The 15,529-nt window shown below is 38.1% G+C and overlaps 2 protein-coding genes across 2 annotated transcripts; both read left to right on the top strand.

The window, feature by feature from the left end:
• Nucleotides 1–279: 279 nt before the first annotated feature.
• LOC109855597 lies at nucleotides 280–3,881 on the top strand. The gene is made up of 11 exons (XM_020430043.1): nucleotides 280–423; nucleotides 496–595; nucleotides 1,464–1,549; nucleotides 1,667–1,786; nucleotides 1,941–2,058; nucleotides 2,343–2,607; nucleotides 2,710–2,859; nucleotides 2,954–3,044; nucleotides 3,253–3,389; nucleotides 3,626–3,758; nucleotides 3,831–3,881. Exons 1-11 carry the CDS (start codon nucleotides 280–282, stop codon nucleotides 3,879–3,881), a joined length of 1,395 nt encoding a protein of 464 aa, XP_020285632.1.
• A 441-nt stretch (nucleotides 3,882–4,322) lies between these two features.
• LOC109855606 lies at nucleotides 4,323–15,529 on the top strand. The gene is made up of 32 exons (XM_020430055.1): nucleotides 4,323–4,478; nucleotides 4,667–4,786; nucleotides 4,843–4,960; nucleotides 5,061–5,322; nucleotides 5,479–5,592; nucleotides 5,731–5,821; nucleotides 5,893–6,029; nucleotides 6,097–6,229; nucleotides 7,472–7,591; nucleotides 7,676–7,796; nucleotides 7,860–8,124; nucleotides 8,206–8,350; nucleotides 8,669–8,802; nucleotides 8,919–9,051; nucleotides 10,323–10,463; nucleotides 10,548–10,667; nucleotides 10,761–10,884; nucleotides 11,038–11,299; nucleotides 11,513–11,629; nucleotides 11,711–11,801; nucleotides 11,885–12,021; nucleotides 12,100–12,232; nucleotides 12,329–12,372; nucleotides 12,975–13,110; nucleotides 13,203–13,322; nucleotides 13,389–13,506; nucleotides 13,608–13,869; nucleotides 13,986–14,108; nucleotides 14,260–14,350; nucleotides 14,684–14,820; nucleotides 15,130–15,262; nucleotides 15,479–15,529. Exons 1-32 carry the CDS (start codon nucleotides 4,323–4,325, stop codon nucleotides 15,527–15,529), a joined length of 4,389 nt encoding a protein of 1,462 aa, XP_020285644.1.

A 15,529-nucleotide genomic window follows, 5' to 3' on the forward strand; every position in this document is an offset into this window, starting at 1 on the left:
GGCGCATGTTTTCGCTTTGCGACATCGAAAGTGTATGAAATAATGATGCGAGACACCTTCAAAAGCTTGACACCGCACAAAAGCGCCATTACAAATTCTATTTTATTGATATTTCATATTGTTTTTCAGCGATATTTCTTTCTCGCGTTACGTCGCGTTGGGCGTGATCGAAGCCGCTGCGCGCGGCACGAGGTTTCAACGAAATATTAAAAGAAGCTATAGAACGGCGCATATGAGAGGAACACTACTTACGAATTCTTATTCAATGTGGCGAAAGCCATGGATTTCTTAGACACGCGATTTTTTAGGATCAACAAGCTCTTCCTGTCTTTCGTAGGTCTCTGGCCGTATCAAACGTCCTTCATGAAAGCGCTGACTCTTTCGTTTGCTATATTTGGCATCGGTATAATGTGTTTGCCGCAGGTACAGCTCGCCAGATAACAATCGACTAACCATGTATAGATACTGTTCACCGTGGTACACATTTTCTACCAGAAGCCGAACACTGCTGAGAATACTGCTTCACAGAAGTTTCTTTCCGTGCACACTCTCGGCTGGAAGAATGTTCGTCATGTCGCTAACTATGTGCAGTTCGGTACGTTTCGATACAATGATTGCATAATAAACAATAGTGTAAAATGTCTGAAAAATACGTCGCGTTATGTGTTTTTAAGGTAATGCAAACTGCTACGTCGTATTTTACTACTTTGTTATCGGTTAAATAGACGAGGACGGAGATGATGTATTTGTATAATATACAAATGCAACTCAATTTCACACAGCATGTCGCTGATCATTTAGTGAAGTCCTTAGCTTTCATTTCGCTCGTAAACAAATAATTGTAATCATTACAATAAAATTACGCATTCAATATTAGAAACATGAGCGTTCGCATTTCATTTCCAATATGCATAGAAAAAAAAATACATATGTATCGTAATTATAATTTTGAACTGTGTTTTTTTTTACTTTTCTCGAAATATTCAACCATATAAAGGTTTTACATTCGCAAGTGCAGTTTTGATATATCTTTAGATGTATCATTCTGGTGTTTTTTTCTATTATATGCGGAAGAAAGATGCAGATATGATATACACAAGACTACGAGATTAGTGTATAGACACTTTTGCACACAGTGAATGCACTTACTCGTTATCAGGTTATCCCCACCGCAAAGTGGGGATAACGCGTGGAGGGTGTCCATGTCATGCAAAACCTCTATCGAAATAAACCCTTCTCAAACGTTTTCTGACAACCGTGAATTATCGTAATTATATCGTCCTACTTTATGTGTACGTGCGTCGTTGTAATAAGTACTTCTTTGTTTTTTTTTTCTTTTTTACATCAGATCTTGAAAAGAACGCGACNAGTGCTGTAATTGTTTTCGCTCGAAATCAAACGCGACATGCAAGGGGACATGCGGCGATATTATTCGATAAATAAATTTTTTTTGTCGCAAATAGGCGGTTGGCCGTATCAATCCAAGAAGTGGAAGATATTGTTACCATGTTTGATAACTGTCTNGCANTCCACCATCATCGCAACTCAGGTAACGAGCGTTTAACNTNCACGCGATNAAGCGTACGAGCGATNGCGCAGTNGTACAACCGNAAAATATTACCAAACAATTCAATTTTTTTAATCTTGTCACGTCGTTGATNTGTAGGTGCTTTTGNTGCTATACAATTGGAACNATTTGAGCGTAGTTGCTGAAAGTATAGTTATGAATAGCATGTTTGTGGGCGCTACTATAAAGTTAATTAACATTTGTGTGAATAACGACAAGGTGGGTTTCCGAGATNACGTTACGCTTTGTGTGTCACCGCGGGTAGGAGTAATCGCGATTAACAAGATGTCATTCGCGAATCTTGTTACACACGCGCGCATTTGTTTTACATATCGAAAAANTAATCGAGTTATCATTGTTGTGTGTCCATCAGTTTCGTTATTTGTTGCAACGCATGGACAAGCATTGGCAGATGTTTCACAGCCAATGCGAGCTTGACATTTTGCGACACTACGCTGATATCGGTAACAAAGTGACGAAATATTACGCAAGTAATTGTAGTTTACTTTATTAATTTTAAGAAATATGTATAAGCGCGTCGAGCAACAGTTGGACAATGTAAATTATTGCAACTTATTGCTAATCTTTTTGTTCAATGGAAAGTCGGTTTAATTAGTTGATTATAAAAGGCTACAGGAGCAATATATTGAATTGGTGCGTTAAATGTTGATTAAATTAATTTAATTTAATTAAGTAGCACTTAAAAGAGAGATTTGTTACATTTGACATTTATGACCGAGACAGTAGACAATGTATATTTCTATTTTATTTGCAGTATTCATTTACAGTATAATTATAGCATTTATGGTGATACCGCTAACGCCGAAAATCCTCGATGCTGTAATGCCGTTGAACGAATCGCGCTCAGTTATATTTGTGTTCGAGGCCGAATACGGGGGGGTTGATAAAATNAAGTATTATTATCCTATTTTGTTGCATAGCTATCTTGGTTTTTTACTCACCATTGGGATTATGATTAACGTTGATACCTTGTACATAGTGTTGACGTTGCATGGTTGCAGTTTATTCAATGCTGTTGGGTACGTACGTAACANTGACTAACATTTGATAAAGACAGCAAATGGATGGTGAAATATACTTCAACGTTTAGATCACTTCATTAGAACATTTTGTTTTCTCAGCGTTNGTATTGAAAATATTGCCAATAACATATTTAACAATAACGCAAATGGAGCTGAACATAATTTCTTGATAGAAAAACATAATCCTGCTACTTACAGTGATTACGACGAGATGAGAATATGTGTGAAGAAACATCAACTCGCACTTGAGTTTGTGCTACTGTTAATTGCGATATAATTTTAATAGGATTAATTATTAAGTTCGCCCTAAAAATTCTGTATTATAATTTTTTTTATCTTTCAGATATACTTGCATGGTAAACTCCATGTTCACGCATGTGATGTTTGTCGTTCTGTTTTTGAACGTGATGGTCATGAGTATGATTGGATTGCAAGTAAATTTTCGAGCGTTATCTATTAAAAAAGCCAAGAGACTTGAGAAAGTTTTGGGCAGATCTTCTTTGTAATTTTAGCTGCACAAGTCTCTTCGAGACGCTCCGAGACGTGCACAAATCTGTGAAAAATTGAAAAATACTTTCTTAAGTATATGTAACTACGTATTTATCAAAGCGCGATATTATCTGCGAACGCATGTTGTTGCAGATTCTTAACAAACTCGGACAAACGCAGGAAATGATAAGACACGGAGGCATTGTTATGGGATCGATCACGCATCTTTTGTGCATGTGTTTGCCCGGACAAATGCTCATCGACAAGAGCACAAGTATATTCGACAAAGTGTAAAAATCGTGATCACGTAAATCTCGATTCTAAGGACCGGNTTTATCTCCGATTAATTTAATCGATCAATTACTCCGTTAAAATTGATTAATCGCATTAGTTGTTTCTCAGCAAAATTGACCGATCGCTCAATCGGCAGATTAAGTTAATCGAAGACGACGAAACCGGATATAAGTACACAATAAGTATTTCGCGCGATATCACTGAAAACCGTACAATGAATTTCGTTCTTCAGATACAACTCACACTGGTACATGTTTTCGCTGAAAACGAAAAAACTGATGAGCATAGTGCTTTCCCGAAGTTTCGTCTCTTGTACGCTCACTGCCGGAAAGATGTACGTCATGTCGATGGCTATGTGCAGCACAGTACGTTGACGTTATTGTGTGATTCAACTTCCATAAAAAAATCACATAACGTTGAGATGTTTTTATTTTAAGGCGGTGCAAACGGCTATGTCGTATTTTATGGCGCTTTTATCTCTGAGATAAAGACGTACATTAATAGAATTTCCATACGTATAGCGATGTTCTAATTGTTGCAAAACATGTAACTGGTAACAATAAACGCGTTGATTTTTTATCGTTGCTCCGAATAGAATTTATCCCACATATGTGACGTTCAGTCTTCGAGATGTCGAAGACGTTTGACGCGCCAGTCGATACGGCGCATGTTTTCGCTTCGCGACATCGAAAGTTTATGAAATAATGATGCGAGACACCTTCAAAAGCTTGTCACCGCACAAAAGCGCCATTACAAATTCTATTTTATTGTTATTTCATATTGTTTCCCAGCGATATTTCTTTCCCGCGTTACGTCGCGTTGGGCGTGACCGAAGCCGCTGCGCGCGGCACGAGGTTTCAACGGAATATTAAAAGAAGCTATAGAACGGCGCATATGAGAGGAACACTACTTACGAATTCTTATTCAATATGGCAAAAGCTATGGATTTCTTTGACACGCGATTTTTTAGGATCAACAAGCTCTTCCTGTCCTTTGTAGGTCTCTGGCCGTATCAAACGTCCTTCATGAAAGCGCTGACCCTTTCGTTCGCTATATTTGGCATCGGTATAATGTGTCTGCCGCAGGTACAGCTCGCCAGATAACAATCGACTAACCATTGAACAACCGCGAAGAGTGCAATTACATCAAACAAACACTAAAAGTCGTGAGATATGTTTTTTTTTGTGTCATCGAAACAAAATCAAACGACGAGAACACGACGGTTTATCCGAATCTAACATAATCAACGTGATGGACTAAAATTAAATTCTAGATCGCGTATTTGATGGAACGCGCGGACGATCTGGACATCGTGTTTGAACTCATGCCGACCATAACCGGCACGGTGATATGCGTTGCAAAAGTGATCAGCCTGACACGCAATTCCGAAAAGGTATGAAATCCTCGGGTCGATTCGCCGAACACTTTTTTGTGAACGGACACTCGCAGTTTAAGGTGCTTTTGCAACAGACGCACGAGGATTGGGACAATCTGCTGACCGTTCAAGAAATGCGAATTTTGACGAGCTACGCCGAAAACGGTCGGAAGTTCACATTGGCGTATTCAAGTACGAACTCAAGGATGTAAATAACTAAATCAGTAAAAAAAATATTATTTTGACAAAACTACAAGGAAATTATCTCAATTTTATATATATTTATATACAGTTTCCATAATTGGATTTGTATTTTGTTACGCTTTGCTGCCCCTCGCCGGACCCGTACTCGACGTTATCTCGCCCGCGAACGAAACGAGACCGAGAAAAATGCCACATCCGGCTGAATACTTTTTGAATCAAGAAGAGCATTATTATCCGCTATTGCTCAGCACATACGCCGGTTACGTCGCGTGCGTTTCAATCGCAGTGGCCGCTGATATCATGTACGTTTCGCTGGTGGAACATATCTGCGGGATGTACGGTATACTGTGGTAAGAAGATCAGTTGCGTTCTAATTGCGATAAACGAAACAACAATGTTGTTTTGTCAACAAGCGAATGATAAATTATAGATTAGACGCGTGAAGAAACGAATGTAAAAGAATTAGATTTTGTAGGTAAGAGGATGTATAAATAGATTTCTTACAGTCATCGCCTGGAGAATTTGACGACGTGCGATGAATTGCAGTGGATCGACAACGGGTTCAAAGAAATCGGTCGTCGTGCGCGATGCTGCATACAACTGCACGAGAGAATAAGACTGTTAGTGTGACACAATACTTTCGAGCGTAGTAGCGCACATTTTTTTTTTTTTTATTTGACTGATATCTGACACGTTTTCAGAGACAGTTATGTATTTTTAGTTCTTGCAACAGAGATAATAAATGTCCGTCGATTCAGATTTACAGAGACGATGGAGTCCACGTTCTCGTTGTTTCTTCTGTTCGATGTCGGACTGGGATTCGTGCTGCACACCTCCTCGTGCGTGATGGTACGCGCATATCTTCGCTTCGTGGCGCTTTTCAGCGCTGATAATATTTTTTTTTTTTTTTTTTTACACAGATCGTCGTACGAACGGGACGATCGTCCGAGATTGTGCGATACGTGGCCCTCGTGCTGCTGCAGAGTTGTCGATCATTTTTCAACAGTTGGGCCGGACAAGAAATGACCGATCATAGCGCCGGAATCTCGATAGCGGCGTAAGAGATAACAAAATATATGAAGCGATTTTCTCAAACGCGCGCGAGATATTATTCGTGCTTACAGTTACAACGGGATGTGGTACGACGCGCCAGTGGACGTGCAAAAAATGTTGATACTACTGATCGCGAGGAGCCAAAAGGCGAACCGACTAAGAATAGCGAAGCTGTACGTCATCAATTTAGAAGGTTTCAGCACGGTAAGTAAACAAACATGTTGACAATCGCGTAAAAATCCGACACTTATCGCGGACAACAAAATAGAACATGTATATATATAGTGAATGTCTTGTCTTCAAGGTGATGAGAATGTCGATCTCCTATTGCACGGTGATGATCTCGCTGCGGGAAACATCAGAAGGCGCGTGAAATAAAATTCTTCGATCGCACACACACGTATTTCTCATCTTTCGCGCAACAACTCAGGTGTTACTGTGTTAACTCTTTGCAGTTTTTTTTTCTATATTTTTTTCTCATTCTCAATATTCTGGTCCAAATTAATTACGTTAACTCGACGTTCAATTGTAAAGGGTTAAAGATGTGACGTATATTTCTATAATCAATGTAGATATTCGTATTGAAAAAACACAGCAAATAAATTATATTTATATCTACCTGTATTGTAATATTTTTAGCGCTTCTTCTATATACCGTCTCCATACAAATGCGCGCAAAACGCTTCGCGTTCGTAATTCACATCGTAGTGGTGGCACTTCGATGGGTATCTCGAAGAAGATGCACACTTTTGCGAAACCCGGAACATTCGTTATCATAAATTCTATTTGGTCTCGAATGAACGAACATTGAAAACGGCTCTTTGTTGCATACACACGCTCTCCTGAAGAATGAATAAGACTGAATATTTTAGCAGTTTGATTATAGATCGAACATGGTGAAGATGCCACCGGATACTCACGACCGAAGTGCAAGCACCCACCCCTTATTACCGATTCCATTCAAACACTAACATATATACGTTTCTTTGCAACACTTCTTTGACATCGCAACGGAATATCAAATGAGTCGCGTAGCGGACTTACGACTGAAACGGGAAACTTTACCTCGATGAAGAAGTTGCTCAAAGATTCCGCTTTAAACGACCGACCAATGGACGCCTTTGACAACCGATATTTGCAACTCAACAAAGTGTTGCTGTCTTTAATCGGCTTGTGGCCCGCCCAATCGTCGTCCAGAAACACTATTTTCTTCTGTTGCATAATAGTCGGCACACTGAGTATATTGCTGCCGCAGGTATCGTAAAGAGTATCGCACGCAAATTCAAAAATTGCAAGAGACTATCTGTTAACTTCTACAATTATTATTGTTGCACTTAAAAATTTGTGACAATTTAACACGTCAAGAATTATTTCACAAAATAAAATAAAAAAGTAGATACTACATATATCCGTAAGCAAGTCACGCGGTAATAAACTTGTCAATAGATCACGTACCTGATAAAATGTGCGGAAACTGTGGACGATATGTACAACGTGTTACCGCCGCTCATTGGCTCATATATAGGCCTCATAAAGGCGATCAGTTTTCGTTCGGGAATCGAAAAAGTAAGCGTTTCTTAACAAATTCACATCGAAATAATCGTATATAAGTTACTTTTTGTTGAGAAACAAAAAAAATCGTCTTGTTAGTTTAGGATGCTCATTCAATACGTGTGTTACGATTGGCGTCTGGTGACGAGGAAGCGCGAGGACATGCGAATTTTTATGGAGTACGTCGAGAGAAGTCGGATATTCACGAAAGCCTATTCAAGTATACCTGACGATGTAATTCTCTCGAAGTAACTGTGTCAAAAAACAGATGATTATTTTCCAGTCTTCATCATGACGGGCGTAATCAGCTACGTTACAGCGCCGTTCACCGTACGGATACTCGATGTTGTTATAGCAAACGAGAACGTGACGAGAACAAAACGATTTCCGCACTCGGCCGAGTTCTTCGTGGACATGGAAAAGCATTATTACATTCTCATGTCGATTACGTACGCGGGATATTTCGCGGCCTGCACCATATTCATCGCGATCGATAGCGTCTACTTCATGCTGCTGCAACACGTCTGCGGTATGCTTGCCATATTATGGTAAGTGTAAAATGTGTACGAAATTTTAGATCGATTTAATTTTTTTTCCGAAAAGAAAAATTTTCTCTCTGTGTGACATAGTCAACGTTTGGAGACACTTGCCGACGCGCACGATAAATCCGGATACAAAGATCATGGGCGCACATCCAAAAGGGACAAGAATGTTGAAAATATGACGCAGTGCGTGCAACTGCAACTCAGAATAGAAAGGTTTATGCGAATAAGAGTAAAGTGTATGAATACAATAAAGATGTTTTTTTTATTAATATATATTGTTAATATTATTATTAACATTTCTCTATTATTAATAGAACAATTCAACTAATTGACTCGACATTCGCGATGTCTCTCACCGGCGACATAGGTCTTGGCATCTTGTTACAATGTTCCGCGTGTGTAATGGTACATATGGAGTAAATATAGAAATACACATAGACAATCAAATTTGATAACACGACGATTTTCTCAATAGGAAACAGTTTTTTCTTGCGTGAATATAGAATTGAAACTCGAAATCACAAATTTGTATTACATTATTTCACAGATCGTAACCTGCGAGGATAGCATGGAGATGATAAGATACGGTCCGTTATTGTTTATGCAAATTTCGCGAATTTTCTTTAATTGCTGGATAGGCCAGCAAATAATAGATCACAGCTGTCAGCTTCCGGTTGCGACGTAAGTTGTTCTTGTCTCAATACTGTATTGTATATATATATATATATATGTATATAATGATTAAATTTTATAAATTACATATATATATTTTTTTTACTAACAATACGCACATTCAGATACAAGGGAATGTGGTACGAAACGTCTTTGGAAATAAAGAAAAGATTACCGCTTCTGTTGGCGAAGTGTCAAAAATCGTATCGCATAACCATGGCCAAATTGTTTGTAATCAGTTTGGAGAGTTACAGCAAGGTATGTGTGCGTGATAGATATTACCTGTGACAAAACTGACATAACTTCTATAAACAGTTTGGTTTTAGTTCAAAATAAACAACAATTCAAAGAATTCATTTGAATTTTGTAAAGTTTTGTAATTTCGACGAGAGAAAAAAAAATAACTTAACATAATTATTGCATTGTGTTTAAGATCATGAAAACATCTGTCTCGTACGTTACGTTAATGGTATCGTTACGTTAAAAACTCAGATAATAACATGTGAGCATCCGCCATCTGCAGTCTTGCGGTTTCTTTGTAAGTTGGTTGTCGAGAAAACAATTGACGAATAAACATACCTCATTTGTTGTTGTGTATATGCACGGGTAATTATTGATCTTCCGTCATCGCAGTTCTCTTTTTTTGTTCACTCAATTTTCTGAGACAGGACGAAAGTTGTTGACCAAAAAAAAAAACTTATCAAGTTCTACAATTATATTAAGAACAATTCTTAAACATAGAAACGTAGCAACATTTTATTACTCCACTTTTCTTTTTAGTAATATCTTTTCTACAATACCTGTATATCGACAAGCAATCGTATCGCCAGTAGGTATATCGAACCATTAACGCAGGTGGATAACGTTCGTTATTTTACCGTGTGCAGAGTTTGAAAATACAAGAGACTCGCAAGGTGTTGTTGGTTACCTTATGAGTCTATAAAAAAAATATATATCATTATCAATCTTTTTTTTCTTAAAAATATTATTTGCTGCAGTAGCGCTGGATACGTTTGTACTTTGTTTTCAATATAATTACATGCGATTTTATAACACAGATATTGTATAAAATCGCGCTAAACTTAAGAGAGTATCGATTATTCCGCAACGTAGTAGAAAAAGCAAAGAAATTCCTCTCTCTTCCCCCAATTCATTTCTATCTACCTTAAAGACATAGAAAGGCGATTTTGTCTTCACTTTGATAGAAGACTTTATAACCATCTCATACAGTGTCTGCTTACTTTGTAACGCGATGGATATATACAATCGTCTGGTTATACCTCGTCGATAGTATAAAGTGTGTATCGAGAGAAACACATATAACTCACTTTATACTCTTCATAAATATGCGACGCGCTCTTTTCTATTGCGTGTCATTAAAGTCGTCGTTTCTCGAAAGACACGGCAATTTTCTATTTGACATTGTTTCAGAGAGAATGCGCTATGAGCTATCCGCGTTCAATTGAATATTCGAGATGCGCGATCGGTGTCGATCGCAGAGTTTTCTTTGATGAAAACGCGAAATGTCGACAATCTACGACAACCGCTATTATTATCTGAACAAAAATTTTCTGATCGTTATTGGCCAATGGCCATATCAGTCGCGACTGACAGCCAACGTGATGCTCGCCGCCGCGGTGTTCTTTATTTTCAGCTCGACGGCGCTCGAGGTGTTTAGAAGACAGTTTTAGATATACGAAACGGATACGCGCGTCCATCAAGACTCTAACATATGTCTCTGATATTCTGTATAGTTCTGGGGCCTGATAGCCGGGATAAAAGATATGAGCATTGTCATGGAGAACAGTTCGCCACTGTTGGTGAACACCTTCATCATCGTGAAATTATCCAATTGTTTCTTCAATAAGCACAAAGTCGGTAAAAATTAAAAATAAGCTTTCCACCTGTGCGAATAAAACTAATCGCTTATTTTGTAATTTTTTAAATCGAACGATTTTTTCTTTGAGCTGCAGATAAAGAAACTTATAGATGACATCGAGGAAACCTGGAAGATGAAGCAAGACGGTCCGGAGAATGAGACATTGCGGAGTTACGCGGAGAAGAGCAAGGTTTTCTCCAAGCAGTACGCGTGTGAGTTGTTCTTATTGTAAAAATTGACACATCTACTCTTCGTGTTATTGTGTAAACATATAAAAAAAAAAAAACCATCAAGACATCAGAGATACAATTAAATCACGGGAGAAATTCATAAAAAACGAGACGTGTGTGTCGCACTCGTTCCAGTCGGTCTTTATGTGACGTGGGTGTTTTACTCTACGATGCCAGTCATTGTTAGCGGAGTGTATCGCTTATTGCCAACGAACGACACCTACGAGGCCAAATTTCTGTATCGTTTGGAACACGTTGTAAACATGGACAAATACTTCAATCTGTTGATGTTCCACGGATTCCTCGCCACGTTCTACCTAGTGTCGGTACCGATAGCTCTCGATACTCTCTTCATGGTTTGCGCGCAGCATATCTGTTCGCTGTTCGAGAACATACGGCGAGTTTCGCTGTTTCGAAATTCCAGACAGCGGATCGAACTAAAAGACGACTTAAAAAACATTGCAGATGTCGAACATCTATTAATGAAATAAAAAATAAAGAGACAATAAGACGATTTTAAATCGTCTTTTAGAGACATGTGCTGTCTAGAATAATTTCATTTTTATAAATGAATGATGTTGAACAATATACCGTATTTTTATTTCATCAGGTACAACTTGGAGCAGATACCAGCACGCACGAACGTAACGCTCAGGCCAAACATAACAGACGACAAGGATTACGACATCATAATATACTGCATCAAGTGGTACAAACACACTTTAGAGTAAGTGTCGGTACTGTCATAACATATCAGACACCCTATATATGTGATAAATTTGAAGAGATTTCATTTTCTTGTACGCAGCTTTTCAGAGTTGCTCTCATCTACTTTTGCAATGTCTTTCCTCATCGTGCTGGGAACCACAGTAATATGTTTAAGTTTCACCGCGGCTGAAGTAAACAAATTTGTTTTTCTTTAACTTGCTTGAAGTTGTTGCGCTTCAATATCTAATAAAATGTTGTTTGTTTATTGTTTCAGCTGATAATGGCGGACTTTCAGGTGGATGAAATTATCAGAATACTTACCAACAACTTGGCGCAATTATTGCACCTTTTGGTTTTGAATTTGAGCTCTCAACTAATAATCGATTCTAGCAGCGAATTTCAAACAACAATGTGTGTATTAATTAGCAAATACAAAAAAATCGAAAGATTTTAATTTTCGATTGTTGCATGTGGAAAATCGATTTGCAGTTACAGCTGCAACTGGTACACGACCTCACTGAGATGCAGACACTTGTTAAAACTGACTTTATTACGTGCCTCGAGACCGTGCCAAATAAAAGCGGGCAAAATGTACGTAATGTCGATGGAAACTTTCAGCTCGGTACGTGTAGAAAAAAACATGCAATAATAAAAAATTCAATTCAACATTTGACTGAAAAATCAAAACGTTTTTACGATGTTTTATTTATTATTGCAGATCTTGCAAGTGTCGATGTCTTACTTCACGATGCTCACGTCAATGCAATTATAATAAACTTCGCGCAACGTAAACCAGACGTAACCTATATAGTGATTATTCTAGCTTGATTGTTTTTTAAAACATTAATTTATGTAAATATACGTTAAAAGTAACATACGTACCCCTGCGTATACAATTTTTGTTTTAGCGCACTGATTGAATATATTTTTAAACTAAATTAATTTTTAATATTAATCTTACGTTAGTATGCACTTGTTGGTTCTTTTGTTACAACAACGTGTACAACACGATACGAGAAGTTGCTTTGCAGAAAACGAGCAGTTGCGGCAATTTGCCTTTTTCAGCAGCGACCGGGAGTCTTTCGTTTATAAAAGATATTTCGAAGGTATACACACACGAGCGCGGAATTAATGTTCTTCTTTGTGTTCTTGTGGTTACGCAATCGTGCGTGGTTACTTACGTGCGATCGATCGCGCTCTTCTTAATGACGCCGTCATCAGCCATGCAAATTTCCACCGCTACCATTACACGTTGGGGATATTCACCAACGGAATACGAGATAAACGGGGAAGATTTACTTCCGTTCGTACTTCATCGCGGCCAGTTTTATACGGACACACTTCAGTTCTCGGAAGTGAATTAGGATGAGCGCGGAGCATTATAAAATCAATCGGCTCTTCATGTCGTGGATCGGCCAATGGCCGGAACAATCCGGTTTTAACAAATACTTTCTCTCCTTCAATCTCATCTTCGCTGTGGGCGGTCAATTCTGCTTGCAAGTTGAGGCGCAATTTACATTTTTTTTTTTTTTTAAATTGTTTTTGTAAATATTCGCAGTATACTTTGACAACTTTTTTATTTTTTGCGTCAGATGTGCGGTCTGGTGGCATCGTGGCAAGACTGGGATCTCGTGATCGAATGTTCCTCTCCTATCATCATCGACCTACTATGTCTCGTGAAGTTCTTCAACTGTCTGTTTAACGCTCGTAACGTACGAAATTCACTTAGAGCACTATCAAATACGTAACATAATGTCGCACGTGAATTTTAACAACAGTTTAAGCGTCTTCTTGTTCAAATGAGAGATAGCTGGCGATTGGCGACGTACGACGCTCAGATCGAAATTTTAAACCACTACACCAACAAAGGCAAAAAGCTGACTAAGATGTATGCGGGTAAGAGGTTTTAAGGGACGTACATTTTTATACACATGCTGTGATTTTTTACGTCACCTTATAAAATTTTTAAGCTCGCGCGCTAACGAAATACTTTACAGCCATAATGTACGGCTCCATGTCCATGTACATAACCATACCCATCCTGCCGTCCATCGTGGCGATTTTCACTAGCGCGAATCAAACGCAAATGTACGGCTTGCTGTATCACGTGGAGGCTGTTTTCGACGTGGAGAAATATTATTACATCATCTTGCTGCACTCGTATTACACCACCTTTTTTCTGATGACTATCCCGGTAGCGGCGGACTCTATGCTGATAGTGTACGTGCAACACGCTTGCGGTCTTTTTCATGCCGTAGGGTACGTACGTGAAAATAAAACTACAAATTTGTGTACATTGTACCACATTCATAACTCGAATGTGCGATAGTCTGTAGGTAATTTAGAAAGCTTTATCAGCTTGACATTTCCTGCAGATATCAGTTAGAAAATGTGAAACAAGACGACAATCTCGATATCAACGTTTGTTCGCTACACGAATACGACGAATGTTATCGGGAGATTAGCGACAGCGCCATAAAACATAAAGAAGTGTTGCAGTAGGTGTTACATGAGCGGATTGCTTTTTTTTTGATAGCAGACTTATATTAATAAAAAAACTTGAGTGAAAAAATAGACTATTAAAATAGTCTGTTATATAAACTTCGATAAAAAAATATTCTCTCTTCGATAAAAATATACTCTCTCTAGGTTTGCTGAATTATTGGCGTCCTCGTACAGCATGTCTCTGCTTGTGCTGACGATATTGAACGTGACAGTTGTGACATTTAGCGGAGTGCAGGTTTGTACAAGAATATAGAATATTAATGACAAGTACGAGTATATTACACGTACATTGGAAATTATAGTATAGTAATAAACTTCGAATACTCACGAAATCAGTATGACAAAGAATTGCAAAAATCTTGTTGATACAGTAATTTTCGGTTATTTTTTTCTGTAAGCAAAAGGTAAACATGTTACAATAATATGATATAATAAATGTTAAATATTGTTTAAAGAATATGATTAACTACTTAGCCTGAGATCACACACCTCCGAAAGGATTGCATCTTCTCGTTATACGGAATGACTTGTTGAGTGAGTGTTATTATTGTGATTAATTTTTAATTAGGCAGTGATAAATTTCGATCAACCTGCGGAGGCATTTAGGTTCGCGATAACGGCCGTGTGTCTGATGATGCACTTTCTCTTCCTCAGTCTGCCGGGGCAAAAATTGATAGATCACAGCTCCAGTGTACATCAATCTATGTAAGCAAGTATAAGTATCAGTAATATCAACGAGAGTCGCAAAAGTACACAATATTTGACAATAATTTGCAGTTGTATTTTTGCATTTAAGATAAAAGATAATGCAACATCGTGTATTTACATGTTTCATACACAGAATATATCTAAACATTTTTGACAAAGCCCAAGTGTGAGGATAGATCGAGTCAATCCGAACAGAAAAGTCATTTTATCACTTTGGCAGTGTCAGAAGTTTTCAGATACTCTGTATAACACAAAGAAAATATATAACACGCAATCGCACAATACGTGAACATTGCAATGTCGCAGTTGCGCCGCAAATTGGTATGCCGTTTCCTTGAGAGCAAGAAAGTTGCTGTTCCTGATGTTGATGCGCTGCGAAGTACCGTGTCAGATTACGGCCGGCAAAATGAACGTCATGTCTTTAAGAAATTTCAGCGCGGTAAGACACTGTTTTTTTTTTAAACAAATCAATTTTGGATTGCGAAGAAGTTTTCTGAAAAATTTCATACATCGGAAGATATTTTGTAGTTTACGTTCTTTGCACGCGCAAAATCCACATATCTATGGTAAAATCGCGATATTAACGTCTTATGTGTATAATAAAAAAAAATCTGAAAGCGCGCGATATCAAAGTGAATACAATGTTTTTACACAGGTCGTGCAAGCGTCCATGTCTTATTTCACTGTACTAACGTCTATGCGATAA

Source organism: Pseudomyrmex gracilis, unplaced genomic scaffold (assembly GCF_002006095.1).
Source record: "Pseudomyrmex gracilis isolate BER0280 unplaced genomic scaffold, ASM200609v1 scaffold_3, whole genome shotgun sequence".
Lineage (NCBI taxonomy): Eukaryota > Metazoa > Arthropoda > Insecta > Hymenoptera > Formicidae > Pseudomyrmex > Pseudomyrmex gracilis.

Excerpts from the sequence above, each read along its gene's own strand:
- LOC109855606 (XM_020430055.1), top strand. The coding sequence starts at position 4,323 with ATGGCAAAAGCTATGGATTTCTTTGACACGCGATTTTTTAGGATCAAC. Across the intron at positions 9,052-10,322 it reads GTTTGGAGAGTTACAGCAAG|ACAATCTACGACAACCGCTA; the intron begins GTATGTGTGCGT and ends CGCGAAATGTCG. Across the intron at positions 14,109-14,259 it reads AAACATAAAGAAGTGTTGCA|GTTTGCTGAATTATTGGCGT; the intron begins GTAGGTGTTACA and ends TACTCTCTCTAG.